The sequence below is a fragment of the Monodelphis domestica genome, chromosome 5 (assembly GCF_027887165.1).
Source record: "Monodelphis domestica isolate mMonDom1 chromosome 5, mMonDom1.pri, whole genome shotgun sequence".
NCBI classification, from domain to species: domain Eukaryota; kingdom Metazoa; phylum Chordata; class Mammalia; order Didelphimorphia; family Didelphidae; genus Monodelphis; species Monodelphis domestica.
The window spans coordinates 125,457-152,500 of record NC_077231.1 but is presented as its reverse complement, the minus strand read 5'-3'; the positions used below and the strand labels follow the sequence as shown (position 1 = coordinate 152,500).

Genomic DNA, 27,044 nt, shown 5'->3' with positions numbered 1-27,044 from the left:
CTGGAGAGAAGGGAGTACCAAGGAGAAGAGAATGGACCATGTTAAAGGCTTCAGAAAGGTCTAGCCATCTGGGGACTAAGAAAAATCATTCATTTGACAATTCAGAGATCATTAGTAACTCTGGAGATCTCCAGTCAAAATGTAGTGTTTAGAAGAAAATGAAAGGAGAGACACTTATTGTCAATGGTCCTCATATGGCCTCATGGCAGAAAGGGCAGAAGAAATGTAGGATGAGAGTGTGGAGGGATAGATGAAGTAAAGATTTTGGAGAAATGGGGAAGATGTTTGTAGGCAAGCAAAGAGGTAGCCAATAGGCAGAAAGATTGAAGATGGAGAAGAGGAAACATAGAGGGGCTAAGTGTTGGAGGAAATAAGCTCGAATGGAAGTACTTTTATATGGAAAGGTATTTCCTTGGCAAGAAGGGACCACTTCTTCATGGGAAATGGGTTAAGGAGACAGTAGCAGAATACATTTGGATTACATAAGGGGGGGGTGTCCAGAAATAACCTCAATTTTTTTTCAGCTATATATAAAGCTTTATATATTTCAGCTGAGAAGGTTCCAGATGAATCTTTGGACATTTGAAGAAAAATGAAAAGGTCTGTAAGAGCTACTGTGCTAAGTAGCATAGTGAGTTAATTAATTTGGTAGATATAAAGTGATTGCCTTATCGCCATGAGAATCTAGTTGAGATTATGTAACATAAATTTTTAGTAGGCATAGTAAGCACAGTTGCTTGATGTTCTCTCCCTTCATTTAGCAGCTTGGGGATATAGGGACCAAAATTAGCAGATTGTGGGGGAGGAATCCAGGGTTGAGGCTGGCAGGACACAGTAGGCAATATGATAAGGGGACAAGACACTCAAGAGAAAGAAGAGTTTGTAGAGTTGAACAAACATTTTGAATCAATCACCAAATATTCAAATGAGGAAGAAGAGAGTGTTGCCAGTATAGGAGTGGTAGTCTGAAGTTAGAATGATCATGGTGTGGAAGAGAAACAGAGGGTAGGTTTTCTAGGCAGAGGAAGAGATGGAATAACAATGGATTGTGATCAGGTAAAAGAAATTTAAAGTACATAAGCATAGCAGTATTAAGTGTGTGAGAAATAAAAGGTCTAAAGCATCTTTGCATGTGGCTTGAGGTGGGATAAAGAAGTACAGCATGTAAAATTCATAAGTTGAGAAACTGTGAAGTGGTGTTTGAGGAAGTATTTATATGTGTGGAAGAAACATGCATGCTGCTTTGGGGAAGAAAGATTGTAAGACAGCATGGGTGAAAAGAGCTATGTGTCAACAAGATAAGTACACAGGAAACAGAATGGCCTTAGTGAGGAGGCATGAAGATTTAGTGGTGATGAAGAAAGGCTTCTTGGAGAAGGTGAGACTTTTCCTGAGAATGAAAGGAAGCCAGAGAAACTAGGAGGTGTAGGTGAGGGGAGACAGCACAGCCAAGGGAAGATACCTCATGTCAGGAGACTTTGTGTGAGGAACAGTCAGTCAGCAAATGTTCTTTAAGGGTCTACTATGTACAGACAGTGTGCACAGAGCAAAGGAAAACAAAAGACAATTGCTGCTCTCCTGATACTCACATTCTAAGGGGAAAGATGACATGAAAACAGTTAAATACAAACCAGATCCAATATACAAGTTAAATTGGAGATAAAGACAGCATGAAAGGGGATTGAGGAAGGCTTCTTGTAGAGAATAGAATTTTAAGTGGGAAAGGAGATGAAGATGAGGGAGGAGAGAATTCCTGGGAATGTCTTGTACTGGTAGCAAGCAAGGAACCAATGTCTACTCTGTGCTTATACTCTTAAACCTAACTACTAGAAACAATAGACCAATCCCTTGTACCTCGTCTAGATCAAAAGGAGACTCTAGCAATCATAGAAATGCACCTCATCCTACACATTGCTCGCAAGTCTTTGTTATCTATAGCCGTATCAAAATGGATACTATCAATTGAGTTTTCTTTAAATAATTCTAATAATGATGCCTATTTCACAAGCAAATCCCAAGTTCTTGAAAACAATCAGTATTTTCAATTGAGAGTGAAGATTTAGAACATAATTTCCATGAGTTATAAAGACAGGTGAAAAGTAGGCTAGGAAATATGACTAATGTAGTTGGACTGGTTTTACATGTGTCCTTGAACGAAACCCATTTCCATACTGTGGATATTTGCACTAGGGTGATTATTTAGAGTCTACATCCACAATCATATTCCCATCAACCTATGTGATCAAGCAGTAGTTTTTCTTCTGTGTTTCTACTCTCACAGTTTTCCATCTGAATGTGGATAGTGTTCTTTCTCATAAATCCCTCCAAATTGTTCTGAATCACTGCATTGCAACTAATACATAAGTCCATTAAATTCAGTTGTACCACAGGGCATCAATCTCTGTATATACAATGTTCTCCTGGTTCTGCTCCTTTCACTCTGCAACAATTCCTGGAGGTCATTCCAGGTCACATGGAATTCCTCCACTTTATTATTCCTTTTAGCACAGTAGTATTCCATCACCAACAGATACCACAATGTGTTCAGCCATTCCCCAATTGAAGGGCATCCCCTCATTTTCCAATTTTTGCCACCACAAAGAACACAGCTATGAATATTCTTTTACATGTCTTTTTCCTTACTATCTCTTTGGGGTACAGACATTACTTTCCTTTGCTGTCATGTTAGCCAATCTGCTAGGTGTGAGGTGATACCTCAGAGTTGTTTTGATTTGCATCTCTCTGATTATGAGATTGAGAACACTTTTTCATGCACTTATTAATACCTTTGATTTCTTTATTTGAAAATTGCCAAATTGTGTCCCTTGCCCATTTATCAATTGGGGAATGGCTTGATGTAAGGTGCTATCCAGCAGCCCTTATAAGAAAGGAAAGATAGTAGATTAACCCTTGAGGGAAGAGCTGGAGCGGAGGAAATGGATAAGAATGGAGGCAGACACCAATGCAATATTAACAATGAGCAAGCTACACAGGTCGAGCCCCAGCTATTTAATTTAGCAAGGACACGAGGCAGTCAGATAACTTTAAATCAACAACACGGGAGCCAGAATGAGAATAGAAAACAGCTGAGAGGAAAGCCACTGATTGCTTAGAGCTAGTGCTCTAAGCATGAATCACTCCGGTTTGAGGATAGGAGATTAAGAAGGAAAGGTCTTTACAAAGATTAAGGAAATTCCATTAGAAAAGCTCCTCTTGGCCAGAGGCCAAGCTCCAGGAATGAGAGGGACAGGTGAAAGAGATAATAAGGGTTGTCTCTCTGTGAGCTGCTCCTATTTATTGACATTGCGATGTAAAGGTACGTAATACATAGACACAGTAGATTGCCATTGGTTCAGGTGTAAATTACAACAAGGCAGAGGCTTGGATTTCCTCAGCCAGGTGAGCCCAAAGAAACCTGAGTTTGCACCTAAACCTTAGGAATGCTGGGATCAAAGGTCAATGCCTTTCTTGCCATGCGCAGGACTGAGTATGCGCTTTCCTAAGACAATCCTTACAGATTAATTATCTACCTTGAACATACACAGGTGTGGACTGTTACACTTGATTTTTTGTAATATTGATTTAGCTGTGTATAAATTTGATTAATTAGACCTTTGTCAAAGGTTTTTCTTAAGAAAAATTTTCCCAATTTGTTGAATTCCCTTCTAATTTTGGTTGCATTCGATTGGTTTGTACAAAACCTTTTTAATTTAATGTAATCAAAATAATTTATTTTACATTGTGTGATTTTTTTTCCTAACACTTGCTTGGCCTTAAACTTTCCAAAGATCTGATCCTATTCTGTGTTCACCTAATTTAGTTATATTTTCCTTCTTTATAATCAAGTCATTCACCCATTCTGAGTTTATCTTGGTGTAGGGTATGAGATGTTGACCCAAACCTATTCTCCCCCCGTATTGTCTTCCAATTTTCCCAGCAGTTTTTTTAATCAAATACTGGATTTTTGAGCCAAAAGCTGGGATCTTTGTGCTTATCATAAACTCTCTTGCTGAGGTCACTTACCCCAAGTTTATTCCACTGGTCCTTCTTTCTGTCTCTTAGCCAATGCCAAATTATTTTGGTGACCACTGCTTTATAGTATAGCTTGACATCTGGGACTGTTAGGCAACCTTCCTTTGCATTGTTTTCATTATTTCCCTGGATATCCATGATCTTTTGTTCTTTCAGATGAACTTTGTTACGTTTTTTTCTAATTCAGTAAAAAAGTTTTTGGTAGTTTCAAATGGGTATGGCACTAAATAAGTAAATTAATTTGGGTAGGATTTTCATTTTTATTATGTTAGCTCATCTTACCCATGAGCAGTTGATGTTTTCCAATTGTTTAGATCTAGTTTTAATTGTGTGAAGAGTGTTTTGCAGTTGTGTTCATATAGTTACTGTGTTCTTCTTGGTAGATTGATTCCTAAGTATTTTATATGGTCTAGGGTGATTTTCAATGGAATTTTTCTTTCTAATTCTTGCTGCTGAGCTGTGTTGGAGATATATAGAAATGCTGATGACTTATGTGGGTTTATTTTGTATCCTGCAATTTTGCGAAAGTTGTTAATTATTTCGACTAGCTTTTTAGTCGATTCTCTTGGATTCTTTAAGTAGACCTTCATATCATCTGCAAAGAGTGACAGCTTGGTCTACTCATTGCCAATTTTAATACCTTCAATTTATTTTTCTCCTCTAATTGCTACTGCTAGTGGTTCTAGTACAACGTTATGTAATAGAGGTGATAATGGGCATCCTTGTTTCACTCCTGATCTTATTGGGAAGGCTTCTAGTTTATCCCCATTGCAGATGATGTTTGCTGATGGTTTTAGATATATACTGTTCATTGTTTTGAGGAAAGGCCCTTCTATTCCTATGCTTTCCAGTGTTTTCAATGGAAATGAGTGTTATATTTTGTCAAAGTCTTGTTCTGCATCTATTGAAGTAATCATGTGATTTTTGTTGGTTTGCTTGTTGATATGATCAATTATATGGATGGTTTTCCTAATATTGAAACATCTTTGCATTCCTGGTATGAATCCTACCTGGTCATAATGAATAACGCTTGTGCTCACTTGCTGGAGTCTTTTTGCTAGTATCCTATTCAAGATTTTTGCATTTATGTTCATTAAGGAGATTTGTCTATACTTTTTTCCTCTGTTTTTGATCTGCCTGTATTTGGAATCAATACCATATTTGTGTCATAAAAAGAATTTGGTAGAACTCCTCCTCTGCTTATTCTGTCAAATAGTTCTTATAATACTGGGATTAGTTGTTCTTTGAATGTTTGATAGAATTCATTTGTGAATTCATCTGTTCCTGGGCATTTTTTCTTAGGGAGTTCTTTGATGGCTTGTTCAATTTCTTTTTCTGATATGGGATTATTTAAGAATTCAATTTCTTCTTCTGTTAATCTAGGCAATTTTTATTTTTGTAAATATTTATCGATATCACCTAAATTGTCCTATTCATTGCCATACAATTGGGCATAATAGTTTTTAATGGTTGTCTTAATTTCCTCTTCATTAGAGGTGAGGGTCTCCCTTTTCTTCTTGGATACTGTCAATTTGGTTGTCTTTTCTTTTTTATTAGATTGAGCAGGACATTATCTATTTTTTTAGTACCAGCTTCTAGTCTTATTTATTAATTCAATAATTGTTCTGTTACTTCCAATTTTATTACTTTCTTCTGTAATTTTTAGGATCTCTAATTTAGTTTTCATCTGAGAAGTTTTATTTTGGTCACTTTCTAGTTTTAATTTGCATACCCAATTCATTGACCTCTGCCCTCCCTAATTTGTTAATATATGAACTCAGGGATTTAAATTTCCCCCTGAGTACTGCTTTGACTCCATCCCATAGATTTTGAAAGGATGTCTCATCATTGTCATTTTCTTCAAGGGAATTATTAATTTTTCTATGATTTGTTTTTTAACTAACCAGTTTTGGAGAATCATATTGTTTAATTTCCAATTAATTTTTGATTTGCCTCTCCATGTACCCTTACTAATTATTATTTTATTGAATTATGATCTGAGAAGGTTGCATTTATTATTTCTGCTGTTTTGCACTTGTTTGCCATGATTTTATCCCCTAGTACATGATCAGTCTTTGTAAATATACCATGTACTTCTGAAAAGAAGGTGTATTTCTTTTTGTCCCTATTTATTTTTCTCCCATATCTACTAACTCTAATTTTTCTAAGATTTGATTTACCTCTCCTACCTTTTTCTTATTTATTTTTTTTGGTTTGATTTATCTAGATTTGATAGAGAAAGGTTCAGGTGTCCTACTTGTATTGTTTTACTATCAATTTCATCCTTGACCTCCACTAGTTTCTCCATTAGAAATTTGGATGCTATACCATTTTGTGCACATATTCCTCATTGTCTATACTGAATTTTATCAGGATGTGATTACCTCTCCTATCTCTTTTAACTGGATTTATTTTTACTTTGGCTTTGTCAAATATCATGATTGCAATGCCTGTCTTTTTTCTCACTTGAGGTCCAGTAGATTTTGCCCCATCCACTTACCTTTATCCTGTGTGTATATACTGTTCTGTTAGGAATTTGGGCGAGGAATGAACAAGAGGGAAGATATAAATAATTTAGATTTATTGGTTGGGAAGGGAAGGAAGGAACAGGGGTTTAGGAGAAAATTATACTAATGATCTTAAAATCCAGTATCTATAAACTATCTAAAACTATCTCATTAAGATAAGCAGTAAATACCCCAATAGCTAATTCTCACACCAGGAGTTCAATCAAATGGGCCAGGACCTTCAGCTGATCAGTTTATTTTCAATCTTCTTGACTTAATGCTGTCAGCAGCCAGATTCAAAAATTTCTTTTCTTCTGCTGCTCCCAGTAGAAAGCCAAAACCTTAGAAGACTAAGCCTTCAGCTTCCAGGAGATAAGATGAAGTCTGTTGGAGCATAGAATCTTTCCCAGATCTCCAGCCTCAGGCCCCCATGTGACCCTTAGTCACTACCTTCCTTGTGTGTGTTTATTGCAGACAATATATGATAGGATTTTGGTTTCTAATAGACTCTGCTATTTGCTTCTGTTTTATGGGTGAATTCATTCCATTCACATTCAGAATTATGATTACCAGCTGTGTATTTCCCAGCATTTTGATTTCCACTCCTAGTCATGCCCATTCTTCTTTCACTATTTCCTTCTACACCAGTGTTTTGATTTTAAGCAGTCCCCTTATTTCCCACCCTTATTTTACTTCCCTCCCCCCTCTGATTATTACTCCCCTCTTATTTTTCTTTAAGGTCTTTTTACTCTATCCCCCCCTCCCTCTCTTGTATTGCTTCCCTCCCCACCAGTCCATTTGTTACCCTTCTACTACTCTGTGGGACATGAATCAATTCTTTGCCCCAATGGATCTGATTGTTATTCCCTATTGGAGTCAAGTTCAATACATGTAAGAATTAAGTATTTCTTGTCTCCAACTTCTTTAACCATGCCAGTGTATTGGTGTTCTCCCCCACTCCTGCCATGTGCTTCTTTATGATATATAAATTTACCTCATTTTGTCTCTTTTCCCATTTCTCTTAGCATTAAACTCTTTTTTTACCTCTAGTATATAGATAGATAGATAAAGATATACCTATTTATATATATCTTGGCATTTCTTCCAATACAGTTTGTCACTGTTCTCTTTAAGTATGATTCTTCTGTTTACCCAGGTGATAACAATTTTTTTTTGAAAATTTAATTAGTCAATTTAGAAGATTATTCTTTGGTTACAAGAATCATATTCTTTCCCTCCATCCCCTCCCTGCACTTCTTCCCATGGCCAACACACAATTCCAATGGGTTTTACATGTGTCCTTGAACAGAACCTATTTCTATGTTGTTGATTTTTGCACTACGATGATCATTTAGAGTTAATATACCCAATAATATCCCCATCGACCCATGTAATCAAGCAGTTGTTTTTCTTCTGTTTTTTTTTTTATTCCAGCAGTTTTTCCTCTGAATATGGATAATGTTCTTTCTCATAAATCCCTCTGAGTTGTTCAGGATCACTGCATTGCCACTAATAGAGAAGACCATTACATTTTATTGTACCAGAGTGTATTAGTCTCTGTGCATAATGTTCTCCTGGTTCTGCTCCTTTTGCTCTGCATCAATTCCTAGAGGTCATTCTAGGTCACATGGAATACTTCCAGTTCATTATTCCTTTGAGCACAATAGTATTCCATCACCAACATATACCACAATTTGTTTAGTTATTCCCCAATTGGAGTGGAGCCCCTCATTTTCTAATTTTTTGCCACCACAAAGAGCGCAGCTATGAATATTCTTGTACAGATCTTTTTTCTTATGATCTCTTTGGGATATAAACCCATTAGTGCTATAGCTGCAACACTTTCCACACAATTAAAACTAGATCTAAATAATTGGAAAAATGTTAATTGCTCATGGGTAGGATAAACTTACATAATAAAAATGACAATCCTATCCAAACTAACTTATTTAATGCCATACCTATCAAACTACCAAGAAACTTTTTTACTGAATTAGAAAAAAAAAAAAGCAATAACAAAGTTCATTTGGAGGAACAAAAGATAAAAAATACCATGGGAAATAAGGAAAAAAAATGTGAAGGAAGGTGGCCTAGCAGTACCAGTTCTTAAACTGTACTCTAAAACAGTAGTCACCATAACAATATGGTACTGGCTAAGAGACAAAAGGGAGGTTCAGTGGAATAAACTTGTGATAAGTGACCTCAGCAAGACAGTCTATGATAAGCACAAAGATCCCAGCTTTTGGGTCAAAAATCCAGTATTTGTTAAAAACTGCTGGGGAAATTGGAAGACAGTATGGGAGAGATTAGGTTTGGATCAACATCTCACACCCTACACCAAGACAAACTCGTAATGGGTGAATGACTTGAATATAAAGAAGGAAAATATAAGTAAATTAAGTGAACACAGAATAGTACATATGTCAGATATTTGGAAAAGGAAAGATTTTTTAGAGCAAGCAGGATTTAGAAAAAAAAAACATAAAATGTAAAAGAAATAATTTTGATTACATTAAATTAAAAAGTTTTTGTACAAACAAATCTAACACAATCAAAATTAGAAAGGAAGCAACAAATTGGTAAAAATTTTTTTTCTTAACAAAAACGTCTGACAAAAGACTAATTACTGAATTTTATAAAGGGCTAAATCAATTGTACACAAAATCAAGCCATTCCTTAATTGATAAATGGGCAAGGGACATGAATAATCACTTTTCAGATAAACAAATCAAAACTATAAAAAAACACATAAAAAGTGTTCTAAATCACTTATAATCAGAGAGATGCAAATCAAAACAACTCTGAACTATTACTGCATACCTAGCTGATTGGTTAATATGATAGCAAAGGAAAGTAATGATTACTGGAGGGGATGTGGCAATGTTGGGACATTAATGCATGGCTAGTGGTGTTGTGAACTGATCCAACTATTCTGGAGGGCAAATTGAGACTATGCCCAATGGGCAATAAAAGAGTTTCCTTTGATCCAACCATAGTACTACAGGGTCTATAACCCAAAGAGTTAATATGGATAATAAAAATTTTTAAGAGTTACCAAAATGCCTCTTTTGATATAGGGATACTCATCATTTAATGATTGCCTTAATTTCCTCTTCATTGGAGGTGGGATCCCCCTTTTCATCCTTGATGCTGTTAATTTGCCTTTCTTCTTTCCTTTTTTAAATTAGATTAACCAGTACTTTGTCTATTTTGTCTGTTTTTTCAAAGTACCAGCTTCTAGTCTTGTTTATTAGCTCAATAGTTCTGTCACTTTGGATTTTATTAATTTCTCCCTTAATTTTTAGGATCTCTAGTTTGGTTTTCTTCTGGGGGTTTTTAATTTGTTCGTTCTCAAGTTTTTTGATTTGCATTTCCAATTCCTTGATCTCTGTCCTCCCTAATTTGTTAATATATGCACTCAGGGATATGAATTTTCCTCTAAGTACTGCCTTGGCTGCATCCCATAATGTTTGAAAGGATGTCTTGCCATTGTCATTTTCCTCAATGAAATTATTAATTGTTTCTATGATTTCTTCCCTAACTAACCGATTTTGGAGTATCATATTATTTAATTTCCAATTAATTTTTGATTTGTCTCTCCATGTACCCTTACCGATCAATATTTTTATTGCCTTATGATCTAAAAAGGTTGCATTTATTATTTCTGCTTTTCTGCATTTGAGTGCCGTCTTTCTGTGACCTAGTGTATGATCTATTTTTGTGAATGTGCCTTGTGGTGCTGAAAAGATGTATTCCTTTTTGTCCCTATTTATTTTTCTCCATGTCTATTAACTCTAATTTTTCTAAGATTTCATTCACCTCGTTCACCTCTTTCTTGTTTATTTTTTGGTTTGATTTACCTAAATTTGACAGTGGTTGGTTCAAGTCTCCCACTAATATGATTTTACTGTCTATTTCCTCCTTCAATTCTCCTAGTTTCTCTTTTAAAAATTTGGATGCTATACCATTAAGTGCATACATGTTGATTAGTGATATTTCCTCATTGTCTATACTCCTTTTTAACAGAATATATTTACCTTCCTATCCCTTTTAATCAGGTCTATTTTTGCTTTGGCTTTGTCAGATATCATGATTGCAACTCCTGCCTTCTTTCTATCAGTTGAGGCCCAAAAGGTCTTACTCCAACCTTTAATTCTAAGCTTGTGAGTGTCCACCTGCCTCATATGTGTTTCTTGAAGACAACAAATTTGGCTTCTAATCCAATCTGCTATTTGTCTACGTTTTATGGGTGAGTTTATTCCATTCACGTTCAAAGTTATGATTGTCATTTGTGGATTCGCTGGCATTTTGATATCTTCCCCTAGTTCTGACCTTTCTTCCTTAGCTATCTCCTTTTGAACCAGTGATTTACTTTAGGTCAGTCCCCCTAGTCCCCTCCCTTGAGATGCTTCCCCTTCTAGCCCCTCCCTTTTATGCTCCCTTCCCCTCCCCCCTCTCCTTCCCTCCCTTTTTATACTCCCTCCCTGATCCCCCTCCTTAATTTTCCTTTCTTTCTTGCCCTAATGGATAAGATAGAATTCAGGATCCCACTGGATCTAGATGTTCTTCCCTCTCAGATTTGCTTTCACTGAGAGTAAGGTTTAAGTAATTCCACTTCACCATCTCTCCCTCTCATTCTCATATGAGAGATCTTCCCCTCCCCTTCCCATGTGTATCTTTATATGGGAAAGATTATTCTATTAAGTCCCACCCCCCCATTTCTTGAAGTAAATCTTAGTGTTATCGACGGTTCCCCCCTCCCTTTTCCTTTCTTTGCCCCCACTTTCCCCAAATCTTCTTAATGCCCAAATCTTTCCCTATGCATGTTCATTCTAACTACTCTTATGATGCTACAATTTTTGAGAGTTACACAAAACATTTTCCCCACATATTAATATTGTAAACCTCAAAATTTCTCAGACTTATGAATGTTAGGGGTTTCCTCCATTGGGGAATCTTCTACTTAAAAAATTCCCTAGCAGATAGTGAGAATTCTACTTGAATGTGAGGGCTCCTTGCCTTGGGAATATCCCTACTCCACCCTACTTAGGACTGCTTTAGGACAGAGAGCTCCTTGAGAACAATGAAAGTACTTTGATCCATGCTTATGGAAGGGACAGGAAGTTCTTTGAGTCATGACTATTTTAGAATTGATACAATGGGATACTAAGTACCTATAAAGGTGGGGCAACTTGTAAACTACTTAAACCTAAAAGGGTGATAGCTTGTTCAGAGGTTTTTTCTTGATGAGGTTTGTCGACACAGCAGCATTTTTTTCTGACTTACTGAGGAGATTGAAATTACTCAGCTATGAATTCAAAATGGGTGGTCCTTTGGAAACATCTACAGTGATTGGTAGATGTAAGGACTTAGGGGAGGTGACAGAGAAGATTTTGCCTTAAAAATAAGAGCTCAGAGAAGAGCTGGATCTGATTCTGAGGGAGCTCATTTTGAAAAGACTCATTCGGAGATCTCGATTTCTGACTCTCATTCTGAAGGTGAGTTCCTTGAGGAGCTCCTCTGAGGGGCTCTGTCCCTCTGGGGTAGGAGCTCTGGAGGCTCTTGAGAGAGGCCCTTTGAAACCGTCTCTGGCTGGAAGACTCTTTGAGGAAGGACGCTGGCCTGGTGTCACTAGTATCCTTCTTTAGTCAGACCTTATGGTGAGTGTTAAAAAACTGACTGATTTCTCTTTTAAGACTCAGGTCTAGGCCATATTGGCTTGAGGCCCTTCATACTTATTCCTTTCTTACTCTCTCTCTCTCTTTGATTACTCATTGTATTGTTAATTAAAAATCTCTATAAAACCCAATTGATTTGGGTATTTGAATAATTGGGAATATTACCCTGGCGACCACCTTATATTTGATTTTAAAACCCAACACACTGTCGTGAAACATATTTCTGCGGTCAAACTTACTCACCCTCTCTCATATCTATCACAATTTATATCTTCCACTATTTTAATCACTACAGTTTAAGACCTCAACCATTTTAAATCTCACAATATATATAATTTGATGTAAATATTGTCCTTATAGAAGAGAGTTTGACTTAGAGAAAAAGATAAGATTTATCTCCTTTTCCCTTTCTTTCATATTTACCTTTTCATGTTTCTCTTGCTTTCTGTGCTTGGATATCAAATTTTCCACTAAGTTCTGGTCTTTTCTTAGCAAATTCTTGGAAATCTTCTATTTTGTTGAATGCCCATACTTTCCCCTGGAACTATATAGTCAGTTTTGCTGGGTAGTTGATTCTTGGTTGGAGACCCAGCTGTCTTGCCTTTCTAAATATCGTGTTCCATGCTTTACGGTCTCTTAGTGTGTTAGCCGCTAGGTCATGTGTGATCCTTATGGGAGCCCCCTTATATCCGAAGCTCCTCTTCTTGGCTTCTTGTAAGATTTTCTCCTTTTCTTGGAAGCTCTTGAATTTGGCAATTACATTCCTAAGGGTTGTCTTTTGGGGATTTAGTATAGAGGGTGTTCTATGAACCCTTTCTATTTCTATTTTGCCCCCTTGCTCCAGAACGTGGGGGAAATTTTCTTATATAATCTCCTGTAGAATAATATCGAGTTTATTGTTTATCTCTGGTTTTTCTGGGAGACCGATAATTCAGAGGTTGTCTCTTCTCCCTCTGTTTTCCAAATCTGTGACCTTCTCAGTGAGATATTTTATGTTTTCTTCTAATTCATTTGTTTTTGGGGTTTGTTTTATTGATTCTTGCTGTTTTATGATCTCACTTTCTTTGAGTTGCTTAATTCTGGTCTTTAGGGACTGGTTTTGCTTTTCAGCTTTGTCTGCCCTTCTATTGGGTGCTTCAAGTTCTTTTTCCAATTGAGCAGTCTTATCTGTCTGACTGCTGATCTCTTTCTCCCATTTTTCTTTCCAGGTTTCCATCTTTTGGATAAGTTCCAGTTTGAGATCTTCCAGAGCTTGTTGATAGATTCCATTTTGGGAGGCATGTTCTGATTTTTTTTGGATTTCCTCCTCATTCTCTTCTTTTACTTGGGTACTTCCACCATAAAAGTTTTCAATAGTCACCTTTTTCCCTTTTTTCTCGGAGGCTTGATTTTGGGCCATGTGAGCCATCCCTTTGGTGGTTTTATTCCCCTTTCCTTTTTGGTCTGGGGTCTGGGCGATATGGATGGGTTTTCTGTGAGTTTAGGTTGCCTCAGACTAGTTCTTCCCAGCCTCTGAGGTTTCTTAGAGAGCTGGGTCCCTGATCACAGCCAAACTGCCCAGGTGTTTAGCTCCACCCAGATGCTCCCCGAGTAAGGCTCCGCAGCTCAAGCTCAGCGCCGGGTTCTCCCGTGAAACCGCTCTGAGACATTGTTTCCTGGCAGTCCCCAGATCCCAAGGACTCTGGAGTCCCCCCCCCCAGGCAGAGATGTTCCCAACTCACTTGGTGTCCCAGTGAGCTCATCATTTAAACTTATTGGATCCCTTTTTAAAAGTTTTTTTTTTGTTTTTTGTATTTTGGTTTTTTCCCTCTTTCTTAATTACCTTTTGGTCTCTTGAGTTCTGTGTTTGGTAATCGAATTTTCTGTTCAAGTCAGGTCTTTTCTTCATAAATGTTTGGAAGTCTTCTATTTTATTAAATGACCATAATTTCCCCTGCAAGAATATAATCAGTTTTGCTGCATAGTTGATTCTTGGTTTTAGACCTAATTCCCTTGATTTCTGGAATACTCCATTCCTTTTAGTCCTTCAGTGTACATGCAGCCAGATTCTCTGTTATCCTACCTGTGGTTCCAGGGTATCTGAATGACTTCTTCTTTGTACCTTTTAACATTTTTTCCTTGGTCTGGTAGTTCTTGAATTTAGCTATCACATTCATGGGTGTTGCCAATTAGGATTAAGTACAGGAGGTGATCTGTGGATTCTGTCAATCTCCACTTTTCCTTCTTGCTTGAGAATGTTGGGGAAGTTTTCTTGGATAATTTTCTGTAGAATGATATCCAGCCATTTCCTTTTGTCATACTCTTCTGGTAGTCCAGTAATTCTTAAATTATCTCTCCTGGCTCTGTTTTCAAGGATATGATATTTTGTGAATGAGGTGTTTTATACTTTCCTCAATTTTTGCATTCTTTTGATTTTTTTATAGCTTCCTGCTGCCTTGTGAAGTCATTTACTTCTAGTTGTTGGGTTCTAGTTTTTTTTTAATTTTATAGTATTTTATTTGATCATTTCCATGCATTTTTCATTAAAGACAAAGATCATTTTCTTTTCCTCCCTCCCACCCCCCGTGGCCGACGTGTGATTCCACTGGTATCATATGTGTTCTTGACTTGAACCCATTGCCATGTTGTTAGTATTTGCATCAGAGTGTTCGCTCCGAGTCTTTCCTCTGTCATGTCCCCTCAGCCATTGTAGTCAGGCAGTTGCTTTTCCTTGGTGTTTCTATTCCCTCAGTTTGTCCTCTGCTTTTGGATAGTGTTTTTTTCTCCTTGATCCCTGCAGATTGTGCAGGGACATTACACCACCACTAATGGAGAAGTCCATTACGTTCGATGATACCACAGTGTGTTTGTCTCTGTGTACAATGTTCTCCTGGTTCTGCTCCTCTCGCTCTGCATCACTTCCTGGAGGTTGTTCCAGTTCACATGGAAATCCTCCACTTTATTATTCCTTTGAGCACAATAGTATTCCATCACCAACATAAACCACAATTTGTTCAGCCATTCCCCAATTGATGGGCATCCCCTCATTTTCCAATTTTTGGCCACCACAAAGAGCGCAGCTATGAATATTTTTGTACAAGTCTTTTTGTCCATTATCTCTTTGGGGTACAAACCCAGCAGTGCTATGGCTGGATCAAAGGGTAGACATTCTTTTATCGCCCTTTGTGCATAGTTCCAAATTGCCCTCCAGAATGGCTGGATCAGTTCACAACTCCACCAGCAATGAATTAATGTCCGTACTTTGCCACACCCCCTCCAGCATTCATTACTTTCCATAACTGTCATGTTAGCCAATCTTCTAGGTGTGAGGTGATACCTCAGAGTTGTTTTGATTTGCATCTCTCTGATTATAAGAGATGTGGAGCACTTCTTCATGTGCTTATTAATAATTTTGATTTCTTTATCTGAAAACTGTCTATCCATGTCCTTTGCCCATTTATCAATTGGGGAATGGCTTGATTTTTTGTACAATTGATTTAGCTCTTTATAAATTTGAGTAATTAAACCTTTGTCAGAGGTTTTTATGAAGATTTTTTCCCAACTTGTTGTTTTCCTTCTGATTTTAGTTACATTGCTTTTGTTTGTACAAAAGCCTTTTAATTTGATGTAGTCGAAATTATTTATTTTACATTTTGTGATTCTCTCTATGTCTTGCTTGGTTTTAAAGTCTTTCCCTTCCCAAAGGTCTGACATGTATACTATTCTGTGTTTACCCAATTTACTTATGGTTTCCTTCTTTATGTTTAAGTCTTTCACCCATTTTGAATTTATCTTGGTGTAGGGTGTGAGGTGTTGATCAATTCCTAATCTCTCCCACACTGTCTTCCAATTTTCCCAGCAGTTCTTATCAAATAGTGAATTTTTGTCCCAAGACCTGGGATCTTTGGGTTTATCGTATACTATCTGGCTGAGGTCGCTTTCCCCCAGTCTATTCCACTGATCCTCCTTTCTGTCTCTTAGCCAGTACCAAATTGTTTTGATGACTGCTGCTTTGTAATATAGTTTGAGGTCTGGGACTGCTAGGCCCCCCTCATTAGTGTTTTTTTTTCATTATTTCCCTGGATATCCTTGATCTTTTGTTATTCCAAATGAACTTTGTTATGCTTTTTTCCAAATCAGTAAAGAAATTTTTTGGGGGTTCCATGGGTATGGCACTAAATAGATAAATAAGTTTGGGCAGGATAGTCATTTTTATTATGTTGGCTCGTCCTACCCATGAGCAGTTAATGTTTTTCCAATTGCTCAAGTCTAGTTTTAGTTGTGTGGCGAGTGTTTTGTAGTTGTGTTCATATAGTTCCTGTGTTTGTCTTGGGAGGTAGATTCCTAGGTATTTTATTTTGTCTAAGGTGATTTTGAATGGGATTTCTCTTTCTAGTTTTTGCTGCTGAGCTGTGTTGGAGATATATAGAAAAGCTGATGACTTGTGTGGGTTTATTTTGTATCCTGCAACTTTGCTAAAGTTGTTGATTATTTCAATTAGCTTTTTGGTTGAATCTCTAGGATTCTTTAAGTAGACAATCATGTCATCTGCAAAAAGTGATAACTTGGTCTCCTCCTTGCCTATTTTGATGCCTTCAATTTCTTTTTCTTCTCTAATTGCTACTGCTAGTGTTTCTAGTACGATGTCAAATAATAGAGGTGATAATGGGCATCCTTGTTTCACTCCTGATCTTACTGGGAATGCATCTAGTTTATCCCCATTGAAAATGATATTAGCTGATGGTTTTAGATATATACTGTTTATTATTTTTAGGAATGACCCTTCTATTCCTATGCTTTCTAGTGTTTTTAATAGGAATGGGTGTTGTATTTTATCAAAGGCTTTTTCTGCATCTATTGAGATAATCATGTGGTTCTTGTTGGTTTGCTTGTTAATGTGGTCAATTATGTGGATGGTTTTCCTAATATTGAACCAGCCCTGCATCCCTGGTATAAATCCTACTTGATCATGGTGGATGACCCTTCTGATCACTTGCTGAAGTCTTTTTGCTAGTATCCTATTTAAGATTTTTGCATCTATATTCATTAGGGAGATTGGTCTATAGTTTTCTTTCTCTGTTTTTGACCTGCCTGGTTTTGGAGTCAGTACCATGTTGGTGTCATAAAAGGAGTTTGGTAGAACTCCCTCTTTGCTTATTATGTCAAATAGTTTGTATAGTATTGGGATTAACTGTTCTCTGAATGTTTGATAGAATTCACTGGTGAATCCATCAGGCCCTGGGGATTTTTTCTTAGGAAGTTCTTTGATGGCTTGGTGGATTTCATTTTCTGATATGGGATTATTTAAGAATTCTATTTCCTCTTCTGTTAGTCTAGGCAGTTTGTATTTTTGTATATATTCATCCATATCACTTAAATTGGTATATTTATTGCCATATAATTGGGCAAAGTAATTTCTAATGATTGCCTTAATTTCCTCTTCCTCAGAGGTGATGTCCCCCTTTTCATCTTTGATGCTGTTAATTTGCTTTTCTTCCTTCCTTTTTTTAATTAGATTGACCAGTACTTTGTCTATTTTGTTTGTTTTTTCAAAGTACCAGCTTCTTGTCTTATTTATTAAATCAATAGTTCTATCACTTTCAATTTTATTAATTTCTCCCTTAATTTTTAGGATTTCTAGTTTGGTTTTCTGCTGGGGGTTTTTAATTTGGTCACTTTCGAGTTTTTTTATTTGCATTTCCAATTGATTGATCTCTGCTCTCCCTAGTTTGTTAATATATGCACTCAGGGATATGAATTTACCTCTGATTACTGCTTTGGCTGCATCCCAAAAGGTTTGAAAGGATGTCTCGCCATTGTCATTTTCCTCGATGAAATTATTAATTGTTTCTATGATTTCTTCTCTAACTAAACGATTTTGGAGTATCATATTGTTTAGTTTCCAATTAGTTTTTGATTTCGTTTTCCATGTACCATTACTGATCGTTATTTTTATTGCCTTGTGGTCTGAAAAGGCTGCATTTATTATTTCTGCTTTTCTGCATTTGTGTGCCATGTTTCTGTGACCTAATTTATGGTCAATCTTTGTGAATGTGCCATGTGGTGCTGAGAAGAAGGTGTATTCCTTTTTATCCCTATTTATTTTTCTCCATATGTCTATTAATTCTAATTTTTCTAAGATTTCATTCACTTCTTTTACCTCTTTCTTATTTATTTTTTGATTTGATTTATCTAAATTTGATAATGGTTGGTTTAAGTCTCCCACTAATATGGTTTTACTGTCTATTTCTTCCTTCAATTCTCCTAGTTTCTACATTAGAAATTTGGGTGCTATATTATTTGGTGCATATATGTTGATTAGTGATATTTCCTCATTATCTAAAGTCCCTTTTAACAAAATATAATAACCTTCCCTATCCCTTTTGATCAGGTCTATTTTTGCTTTGGCTTTATCAGATATCATGATTGCCACTCCTGCCTTCTTTCTGTCACTTGAGGCCCAGAAGGTCTTACTCCATCCTTTAATTCTGACCTTGTGGGTGTCTACCCGCCTCATGTGTGTTTCTTGGAGACAACATATGGTAGGGTTTTGGATTCTAATCCATTCTTCTATTTGTTTACGTTTTATGGGTGAGTTCATCCCATTCACGTTCAATGTTATGACTGTCACTTGTGGACTCCCTGGCATTTTGATATCCTTCCCTAATTCTAACCTTTCTTCTTCAGCTCTACCTTTTAGTCCAGTGATTTACTTTAAATCAGTCCCCCTTGTATTTCCCTTTCTACCCCCCTCCCTTCTAGTTCCCTCCCTTATTTTCCCCTGTAGTCTTTTTAAAAATTCCCCCCCCACCCTCTCCCTCCCTTGTACTGCTTCCCTCCCCACCAGTCTGTTTTTTACCCTTCTACTCCTCTATAGGGCGCAAATCTATTCTCTTCCCCAATGGATTGGATTGTTCTTCCCTCTTTGGGTCAGTTTCAAAGTACGTAAGAGTTGAATATTTCCTATCTCCGACCTCTTTACCCTTCCAGTGTATCGATGTTCTCCCCCCTCCCGCCATGAGCTTCTTTGTGACATATAAATTTACCCCCATTTGTTTCTTTTCCCATTTCTTTTAGTCATAACCTCTTTTCTTTTTTAGCTTTAGTCATGTGTATATATATATATACATACACATGTATATGTATTTATGCATGCATATCTCTATATACCTATTTATGTCTTGTCCTTTCATCCTATACAGTTTGTCCCTTCCCTCTGAGTGTAGTTCTTCTAGCTGCTTAGGTGATAGCAACAGTTTTTAAGAGTTGCCAATGACCTCTTTTCTTATAGGGATACATATCATTTTAACTTATTGAGTCTCTTTAAAAAAACCTTTGTTGTTGTTGTTGTTTTTCCCCTCTTTTTTAATTACCTTTTGATGATTCTCTTGAATTCTGTGGTTGGACTTCAAATTTTCTGTTCAGGTCTGGTCTTTTATTTATGAATGCTTGGAATTCCTCTGTTGTGTTAAATGACCATACTTTCCCCTGTAAGAATATAGTCAGTTTTGATGGGTATTTTATTCTTGGCTGTAGGCCTAGTTCCCTTGCTTTCCGGAATATCATATTCCATGCCTTTCGGTCCTTCAGTGTGGATGCAGAAAGATCCTGTGTTATCCTCACCATGTTTCCATGGTATCTGAATGGTTTCTTTTTGGCAGCTTGTAATACCTGTTCTTTTATCTGATTGTTTTTGAATTTGGCTATAACATTTCTTGGTGTTGTCAGTTGGGGATTAAAAACAGGGGGTGATCTGTGGATTCTTTCAATCTCCACTTTCCCCTCTTGTTCTAGGATTTCGGGACAGTTTTCCTGGATAATTTCCTCTAGTATTATGTCCAGGCTTTTTCTTTTGTCGTGGTCTTCTGGTAGTCCAATTATTCTTAAATTGTCTCTTCTTGAACGATTTTCTAAATCGTCTGTTTTGTGAATGAGATGCTTCACATTTTCCTCAATTTTTTCATTCTTTTTGTTTTGTCTTATAGTGTCCTGCTGCCTTGTGAGGTCACTTGATTCTAGTTGTTTTACTCGGGTTCTTAAAGATTGGATTTCATCTTTGGCTTTTTGGTCGTCTTTTTCCTTCTGGTCTGAGTTTCTTTGAAGATTGTCTTTCATCCTCTTTATCTCGTCTTTCATCTCCTTTGCTTCATCTTTCAACTCCTTTGCCTCATTTTCCAGCTGGATGATTTTGGCTTTCAGGACACTATTTTCTTGTTTTAGTTCAAGTGCCTCTGTTTCCAGATGACTTATCTTAATTTTTAAGTTCTTTTCCCAATTGTCTTCAGCCTCTCTTAGCTGTGTTTTGAGTTCTTCCACAGCCTGTATCCAATTCGCTGGGATTTCTGGTTTATCGTTTGCTGATCTCTCCCCCTCTGTTCCATTTGGTGAGTAGTAGCTGTCTATTGTAGTTTCTTTCTTCTGTTTCTGTTGTTTGTTCAAATTCACCCCTTCTTTCCGCCCTGTATTTGTCTGTTCTCTTGTTCCTCTCATTTTTTTGTTTTTTAGGGACTTCTATCAGTCTCCCCTCTTGGAGCTTTAACAGAGGATCTCTTGGTGTAATCTCTGAGGGAGGGTTGTTGGGGGTTTGAGCTTTCCTGTCCTCTGGAGGCTTTTGATTGGCTTAAAGTTCAGCAGTCAGTGAGGATGGATGGGGAGTCTGGGCTTCCCTGTGTTCTGGAGACTTTTGATGGGATTGAGTTCAGTGGGTTCTAGTTTTTAAGGACTGAATTTAACACCTGACTTTTTGGTCATCCTTCTCCTGATCTGATTGTCTTTGTAGGCCACCTTTCCTCTTCTTTGCCTCATTTTTCATCTCCTTTGCCATATTTTCAAGCTGGTTAATTTTGGCTTTCAGGACACTTATTTTCTGTTTCCAGGTGATTTATTTTGCTTTTTGAGTTCTTTTCCCAGTTGTCTTCAGCCCCTCTTAATTGTTTTTGTATTTTGAGTTCTTCCAAAACCTGTATCCAGATCTCTGGAGTTTCTGTGTTTTTGCTTAGTGTTCTTTGGTCCTCCTCTGTTCCATTTGCTCTTTGTTCATTGCCTGGACAGAAGCTGTCAATTGTAATTTCTTTGTCTTTTTCTGTGATTTACTCATATTTTCCCTCTTCTTTCCCCCCTGTAATTGCCTGTAGTCCTGCTCCTCTCTTTATGTGCTGGATCTGTAGGTTTCTGAAGTTCTGTACTGAAGGGCTTCTTCTCTGTTCTGCCAATTGATCAGGTTAGGCTGCTGATATTAATGAGTCCAGATCTTCCCCAGATAGTAGCAGCAGCTGAAAACGAGCCGAATTTCCCACTGTGTTATCAAGGTTGTAGACTGTAGTGGGTGCAAGCCTTCACCCTTGGAGCTTAGTCAGCAAGGCTCTCATAGAAGTCTGGGGGAGGGGTGTTGGAGCTTGACCTTCTTTGCCCTCTGAAGGCTTCTTTTCTGCCCTGCTGATGAGATGGGGCAGAGTGGAGTTGATCTGAAGAGCTGGATGTGCCCTGTAGCCAAAAATCTTAAGAACCAGTGAGGGGCAAGATGGAGTATCTTGTACTAGGCTACCTGCTCTGCACTTTTCTTCCAGTTGCCTCCCTGCCACCTTTGTTCAATTCCCTGAGCTTGGCACAGCTGTGCCATCAAGGTACTCCCTTGAACTAGAGCCCTTGCCCACCCAGAGATTCCAACCACTGTTGGAGTCTCAGCACTGTAGGTGGGAAAGGGGTCCTGGGACCTTTCTTCTTCCTTCCCATTAAACCTGAATGTTCTAGAATTCAGGCTTTTTTGGGAGGTGTACTTTTTAAGTTAAGTTCAGCAGGAGGATTCCCTAGCTCTGTCCTGTTGTTAGATTTGGTTTTCAGTCCCCTTGAAGCATTGTGTTTTTGATTGTTGAGGATTGTTGCGGAGATCTGAACTTTTGCTGCCTCAAAGTTTCCATCCTGACTCTACTTCCTTCCTTAGCTTCAATATTAGAATAGATAAATTGTTTTGGGGGATTCTCAGAGTATTTTAACTTGTACTAAAAGCTAAGATATAAAGGCATTGGCATATGATTGGAAGGACCCACGGGCCCATGTCACAAACCCCAACTTCATATTGACAGAGCAGAAGTACGAGTGCGTAAGTGAGAACAGTCCCTTAGGATGAAGAAGCTGAGGTATTTATTGGCTCACTGAAATGCCTGAAGCTCAAGGCTTTCATGGTTCCCTATCTTCTTTGGTCTCCTTCTTCTGAGGGATATTCTGTGATATGAAGATTCTTAGTTTTTGTCCTAGGGGTTTATTTATTTTTCAGATCTGGAGCCCAAATTCCATAGCAAGATTACAGGACTACTTTGCATATGATAAGATCTCATTGGAATCTATTAATCCAATTTTGCTATAATTATTAAAATAATTTGAATATTGGATTAATCATGGAAATGAGTGGAGGCAACCCTTGTTTTAAAATATATATTTAAAAAAAACTGAAGAAAAAATCATTTGACCAATGAGTATGACAAATAAAGCAGGCTAACTAGTCCCTTCTCAACATTGAGATACTTTCAGATGCGTTGGGACCAAAGAAGGGAAACCTTGCCAGTTGTGCCCGAAGAGCATGTCCACTGGATCATTATCCACTATGGAGTTTTAAGATAATTTTTAAGATGTAGGTAGAAACACTTCCAGAATGATGAACGTTGAATTTGCAAATATTAGCTCCATATCAAATCAGATTGAAAACTGTCACAAGTCTCTTCCCCTCTCCCCTCTCCCTTTATGGTTACATTGTCACCCCAAATGCCCAGCAACTAAATTCTTCTCACTTATTCCCCATGATACCATTCAAGTATGATGGCTGACTCAGCATCTTTCTCTTTCATCTCCTTTTCCCCTGATACAGTCAGTGCTGCTTTACTTCCTTTTCTAACTTCTTTTAACTCAGTTTCTTAGCTTTAGCAATTTCACAAGTATACACACTCATATTTTAAAAATTCCTTCCACTCTTTTTACTCACTCTTTGCTGATAATCTCCCTATTTACCTTTATTCTTTTTTTTGCCCCATCTCCCATTTCTTCTTCATGCCCCTTTTACAGGTTAAAAATCCTACTTAATTATAGCTGATAAGTATGTGATATACCTGGATTAAGAAAGAGGAAATTAGTGAAATCTGAAATAATTGATCTCTTAAATTATCTTAACCTTCAAAATCTCCATAAACTACTTCAATTTCTTTACCACTTTTCTATTTAAACTTTTCCCCTCAAGCATTAGTATTCAATATTTTTAAGAGATGAAAAAAATATCATTTAGGGCTTTCCTGTTTTCTTCCATTACTAATGTCATACTCGTCAAAATGTATTTCAAGGGCGGATAGAATGCAGGGCCTGGAACATCAGAAAGAACAGAATTTAAAGCCACCCTCAGACATTTTCTAGTTCTGCGACCCTGAGTAAGCCAATTATGCTCTGTCTGTCTCGGTTTCCTTAACTAGAAAATGAGGGTAAGAATAGAACCTACCTCCCAGGGTAATTTCAAGGATCAAAGGAGGGAGTATTTGCAAAGTGGTTGTCACAGTGCCCACTGGCACATGTTAGACACTTAATAAATGCTGGTTCCTTCCTTCTGTGGCTATATGCAAGCCCACAGCATTGCAGCTGGGAGGATGGAGAAGGGAAACCTCTCTTCCTCTTCTAGCTTCTTGAGATCACCCAGTTAGGGCTCACAGAGCTCTCATGGAGGAATTCCAAGGGAGGATGAGAAACCCCTTTACTAGGCGGCTTCTTAGACCTCCCATGCCAAGAGGCAGTGAAAGCTGAGTCTCCCTGACCTTGTGCCCAGCTCCTCAGTCCATCCTATGAGCACTACGAGGGAAAGCATCTGTGTGTTTGCTGAGGTGCCTGCAGGGGCCTGGTGGGGGGTTTTGGCACGGATTTCAAGGGGAGGCCTAAGCGTCCTCATGCCTTGAGGGTAGAACCATCACCTATTTCTTTCTCCTCCATAGGACAGCTCTGCACCTGGCCTGTGCCGCTGGCTATCCAGATGTTGTGTCTCTCTTAGTAGAGAGACACTGCAAACTGGACGTTTGCGACAGCAACCACCGCACTCCTCTAATGAAGGTCAGTGCTCAGCTTTTCTGGTCTCAGGGTCCTGCAGGGATGGGGAGGCGCCTCCCTCTGGGCTGACCTCTTCTTCTGGCTCTTCTCCTGACAGGCTGTACAGTGCCAGCAGGAGGAGTGTGTGAGCATCCTGCTCCTCCATGGGGCAGACCCCAATATGGTGGATGAGAGCAGCAGCTCGGCCCTCCATTATGCAGCCTCTGGCTACAGCACCGCCATAGCAGTGAAGCTACTGGAATGGAAGGCTGACATTGAAGCCAAAGATGGGGTAAAAGCTGACTTTCTAAACCCTAAATTATTTTACCAGCTAAGGTGAAAATCAAGTAGTGTTGGCTTCCCATATCTTGTAATTCCTATATTCTTGGAAGCATTTAAACCACTTAAAATAATTCTGTTGTCCACCCTGACTGCCCTCTGGAATTGTTATATTTTTATTTGTGCTGGGGAGAAGATCTGTCATTTCAGTGGGGGATGGGGACCTCAGGGGCTATAGCAAAGACTCGTCTCCTGGGTCCCTTCCCTTTTTTAACCTTGATCATCTCTCTCAGAAGTGATACTACCTATTGGTTATGGGTCCCAAGGCAGAAGTACAGTACTGGATAGGCAATGGGGGTTACATGACTTGCTCAGGGTCCCTCGGCTATGAAGTATCTGAGACCAGATTGGAACCAAGAATCTATTTTCTCCAGGTCTGGCTCCCTATCTACTGAGCCACCTGGCTACCCTGATAATGAACTTTTAAAAAACAGCCCTTACTTTATATCTGTTTCCAAAGCAATGGCTTCTTGGAAACATTTCTCTTAAAAGAGATTCATGACACACAAAAGGTTAAGAAACTCTGCCTTAGGGAGTATCCTGGAGCCCTGAAAAGGTTAGGGAATTCTCAGCTTCACCTTGCCAATAGAAGGGTGTCAGGGACAGGCTTGGAACCTCAGTGACTTTGGGGCCAACTGACTTTCTACTCCATCACAGCTGACTCCAGAAGGTTCTTTGGCAGATGTATGAGGTCAGCCCCTCAGAATTCCATAGTTCCATTGGATATTAGCCTACAATGCTTTTTTTTTCATGTAGGTCTCTACTTGGGATACCATAATATTAATTGATCTTTTATAGATACTCTGATTTTTTTTTTCTAAATCTACACAGAATTTCGATAATTTTCACAAGAGCCAATCCTGAAGCTTAGGGGGCTTTCCCCCACTCTTTGTCTTCCAGACTGCATCATTTCCTTTCCTAGAATTGCTGAACAAATCCTGGGTTTTAGGAAGAGGCTTCACTCTTGGTCACTGACAATTGAGAGAGAAAAAAGCTAAAGTAGTACACCTTAGGAGACGTGGGAGGAGATGAAAAAAGCCAGGAGAAGACCTTTCTTCCAGGCTTAACCCCCTCGAGGCCAGGCTTTCCTTACATTTCAGGCTGACCCCACTCAAGGGGAAGGGGCCAATAGAACAGGTCACCTTCAAAGTCAATCAGCAGGGTTCTGAGGGAACAGGATTGGTTGACTGATCATGAAACAAAGATAGCAATGGAGGAAGCCAGCCATGAAATGGGATGGAAGCAGCTCTTCCCTATTCTGGACTGCTGTCTCCTGACAACAGGTTATTAGCTGGATGGAATCCCAGAGCCTATCTAACCTCCTTCCCTCCTGTCACCTCAGAGGAAACTAAGGCTCAGAGAAGCAAAGGGATTGGCTTACAATCATCCAGAAAGTGCCTGAGAGGCGGTATTGACGCCCAGGTCGCTCCCTCCAAATTTCCATGTGTAGCCTACGTCTTTGACATGACCTTAGCGAATTCACTAGATAGTCACCCAATGTGTTAAACTGAATCCAAGTGTACAGACAATCCTTGCATCCTCTAACAGTATCTTTAATACGATTTTGCAGCATGGCTTTACACCACTCTTGCTTGCAGTTAAGAACCATCATGAAGAAATGGTCGATTTATTTTTAAAAAATGGAGCAAATGTCAATGGCTGCGATGATTGCAGAAGGTACAGTAACCAAATATTGATGTTAAAATAGAAAACTATCTAGAGGGATAAGAACAACTTACATCATGAAACACTGCAGAAACAACAATAATTATTAAAGGGTAAAAAATTTCAGTAAATATCTACTACAAAAAGAAAAACTATTTTCTTTGACTGCAATGTAGAAAATCAGTTCACATGAGTATGTTAATCACTATTTCTTGATGATTATTTTCAGTCTGCTTCATTTGACCATGTTGCCTTTTAAGATGGTTAAGATTATACCATGCAAGTTTTGTATTAAATTATCTATTGATTCTCTTTTGAAATAGTCTTAATATCCTCTATGAGAATTGTAGCATGTCTTTTCTGCTTATTCTTCCTGTGATTTTCCATCAGATTGTGCAAATTGATTGGTATAAATTAATACAAGAACAATATGATTAATTACTTTAGTGGAGTGATCTTCTCATTGTGGAAACTCTTAGTACGTGGTCTGATTTTATTCCTTCCATCTCTTTTCATCTTGTGTCCTTCCATCTCTTTTCATCTTGTGTGCTTTTTGTCTTTGTTTTTCCACAAATTCTTCATAGAAGATCCAAGCAACACACTGAAGCCTTCCTCTGAGCCTTTTGAGTTTTTTTTTTTTTTGAGTACTAGTACATCACTCCCATTTTCTGGTTTTCTTTTCTTTTTAACATTATTTTTTTATTTGGTCAATTTTGAGCATTATTTCTAGGTTACAAAAATCATTTTCTATTCCTCCCTCCCCTCCACCCACCCCTCCTATAGCCGATAA

At 38.1% G+C, this 27,044-nt stretch overlaps 1 protein-coding gene across 4 annotated transcripts in view; it reads left to right on the top strand.

Moving 5' to 3' along the window:
- Positions 1-27,044, top strand: part of LOC100032400 (ankyrin repeat domain-containing protein 26-like) — a 130,919-nt gene that overhangs the window by 1,555 nt on the left and 102,320 nt on the right. For all 4 annotated transcript variants that reach the window (XM_056797343.1, XM_056797342.1, XM_056797344.1 and 1 more), the window contains exons 2-4: positions 24,160-24,274; positions 24,369-24,542; positions 26,160-26,266. In XM_056797343.1, coding sequence (XP_056653321.1) covers positions 24,160-24,274; positions 24,369-24,542; positions 26,160-26,266 — 396 coding nt within the window. The remainder of the gene's footprint in view (positions 1-24,159; positions 24,275-24,368; positions 24,543-26,159; positions 26,267-27,044) is intronic.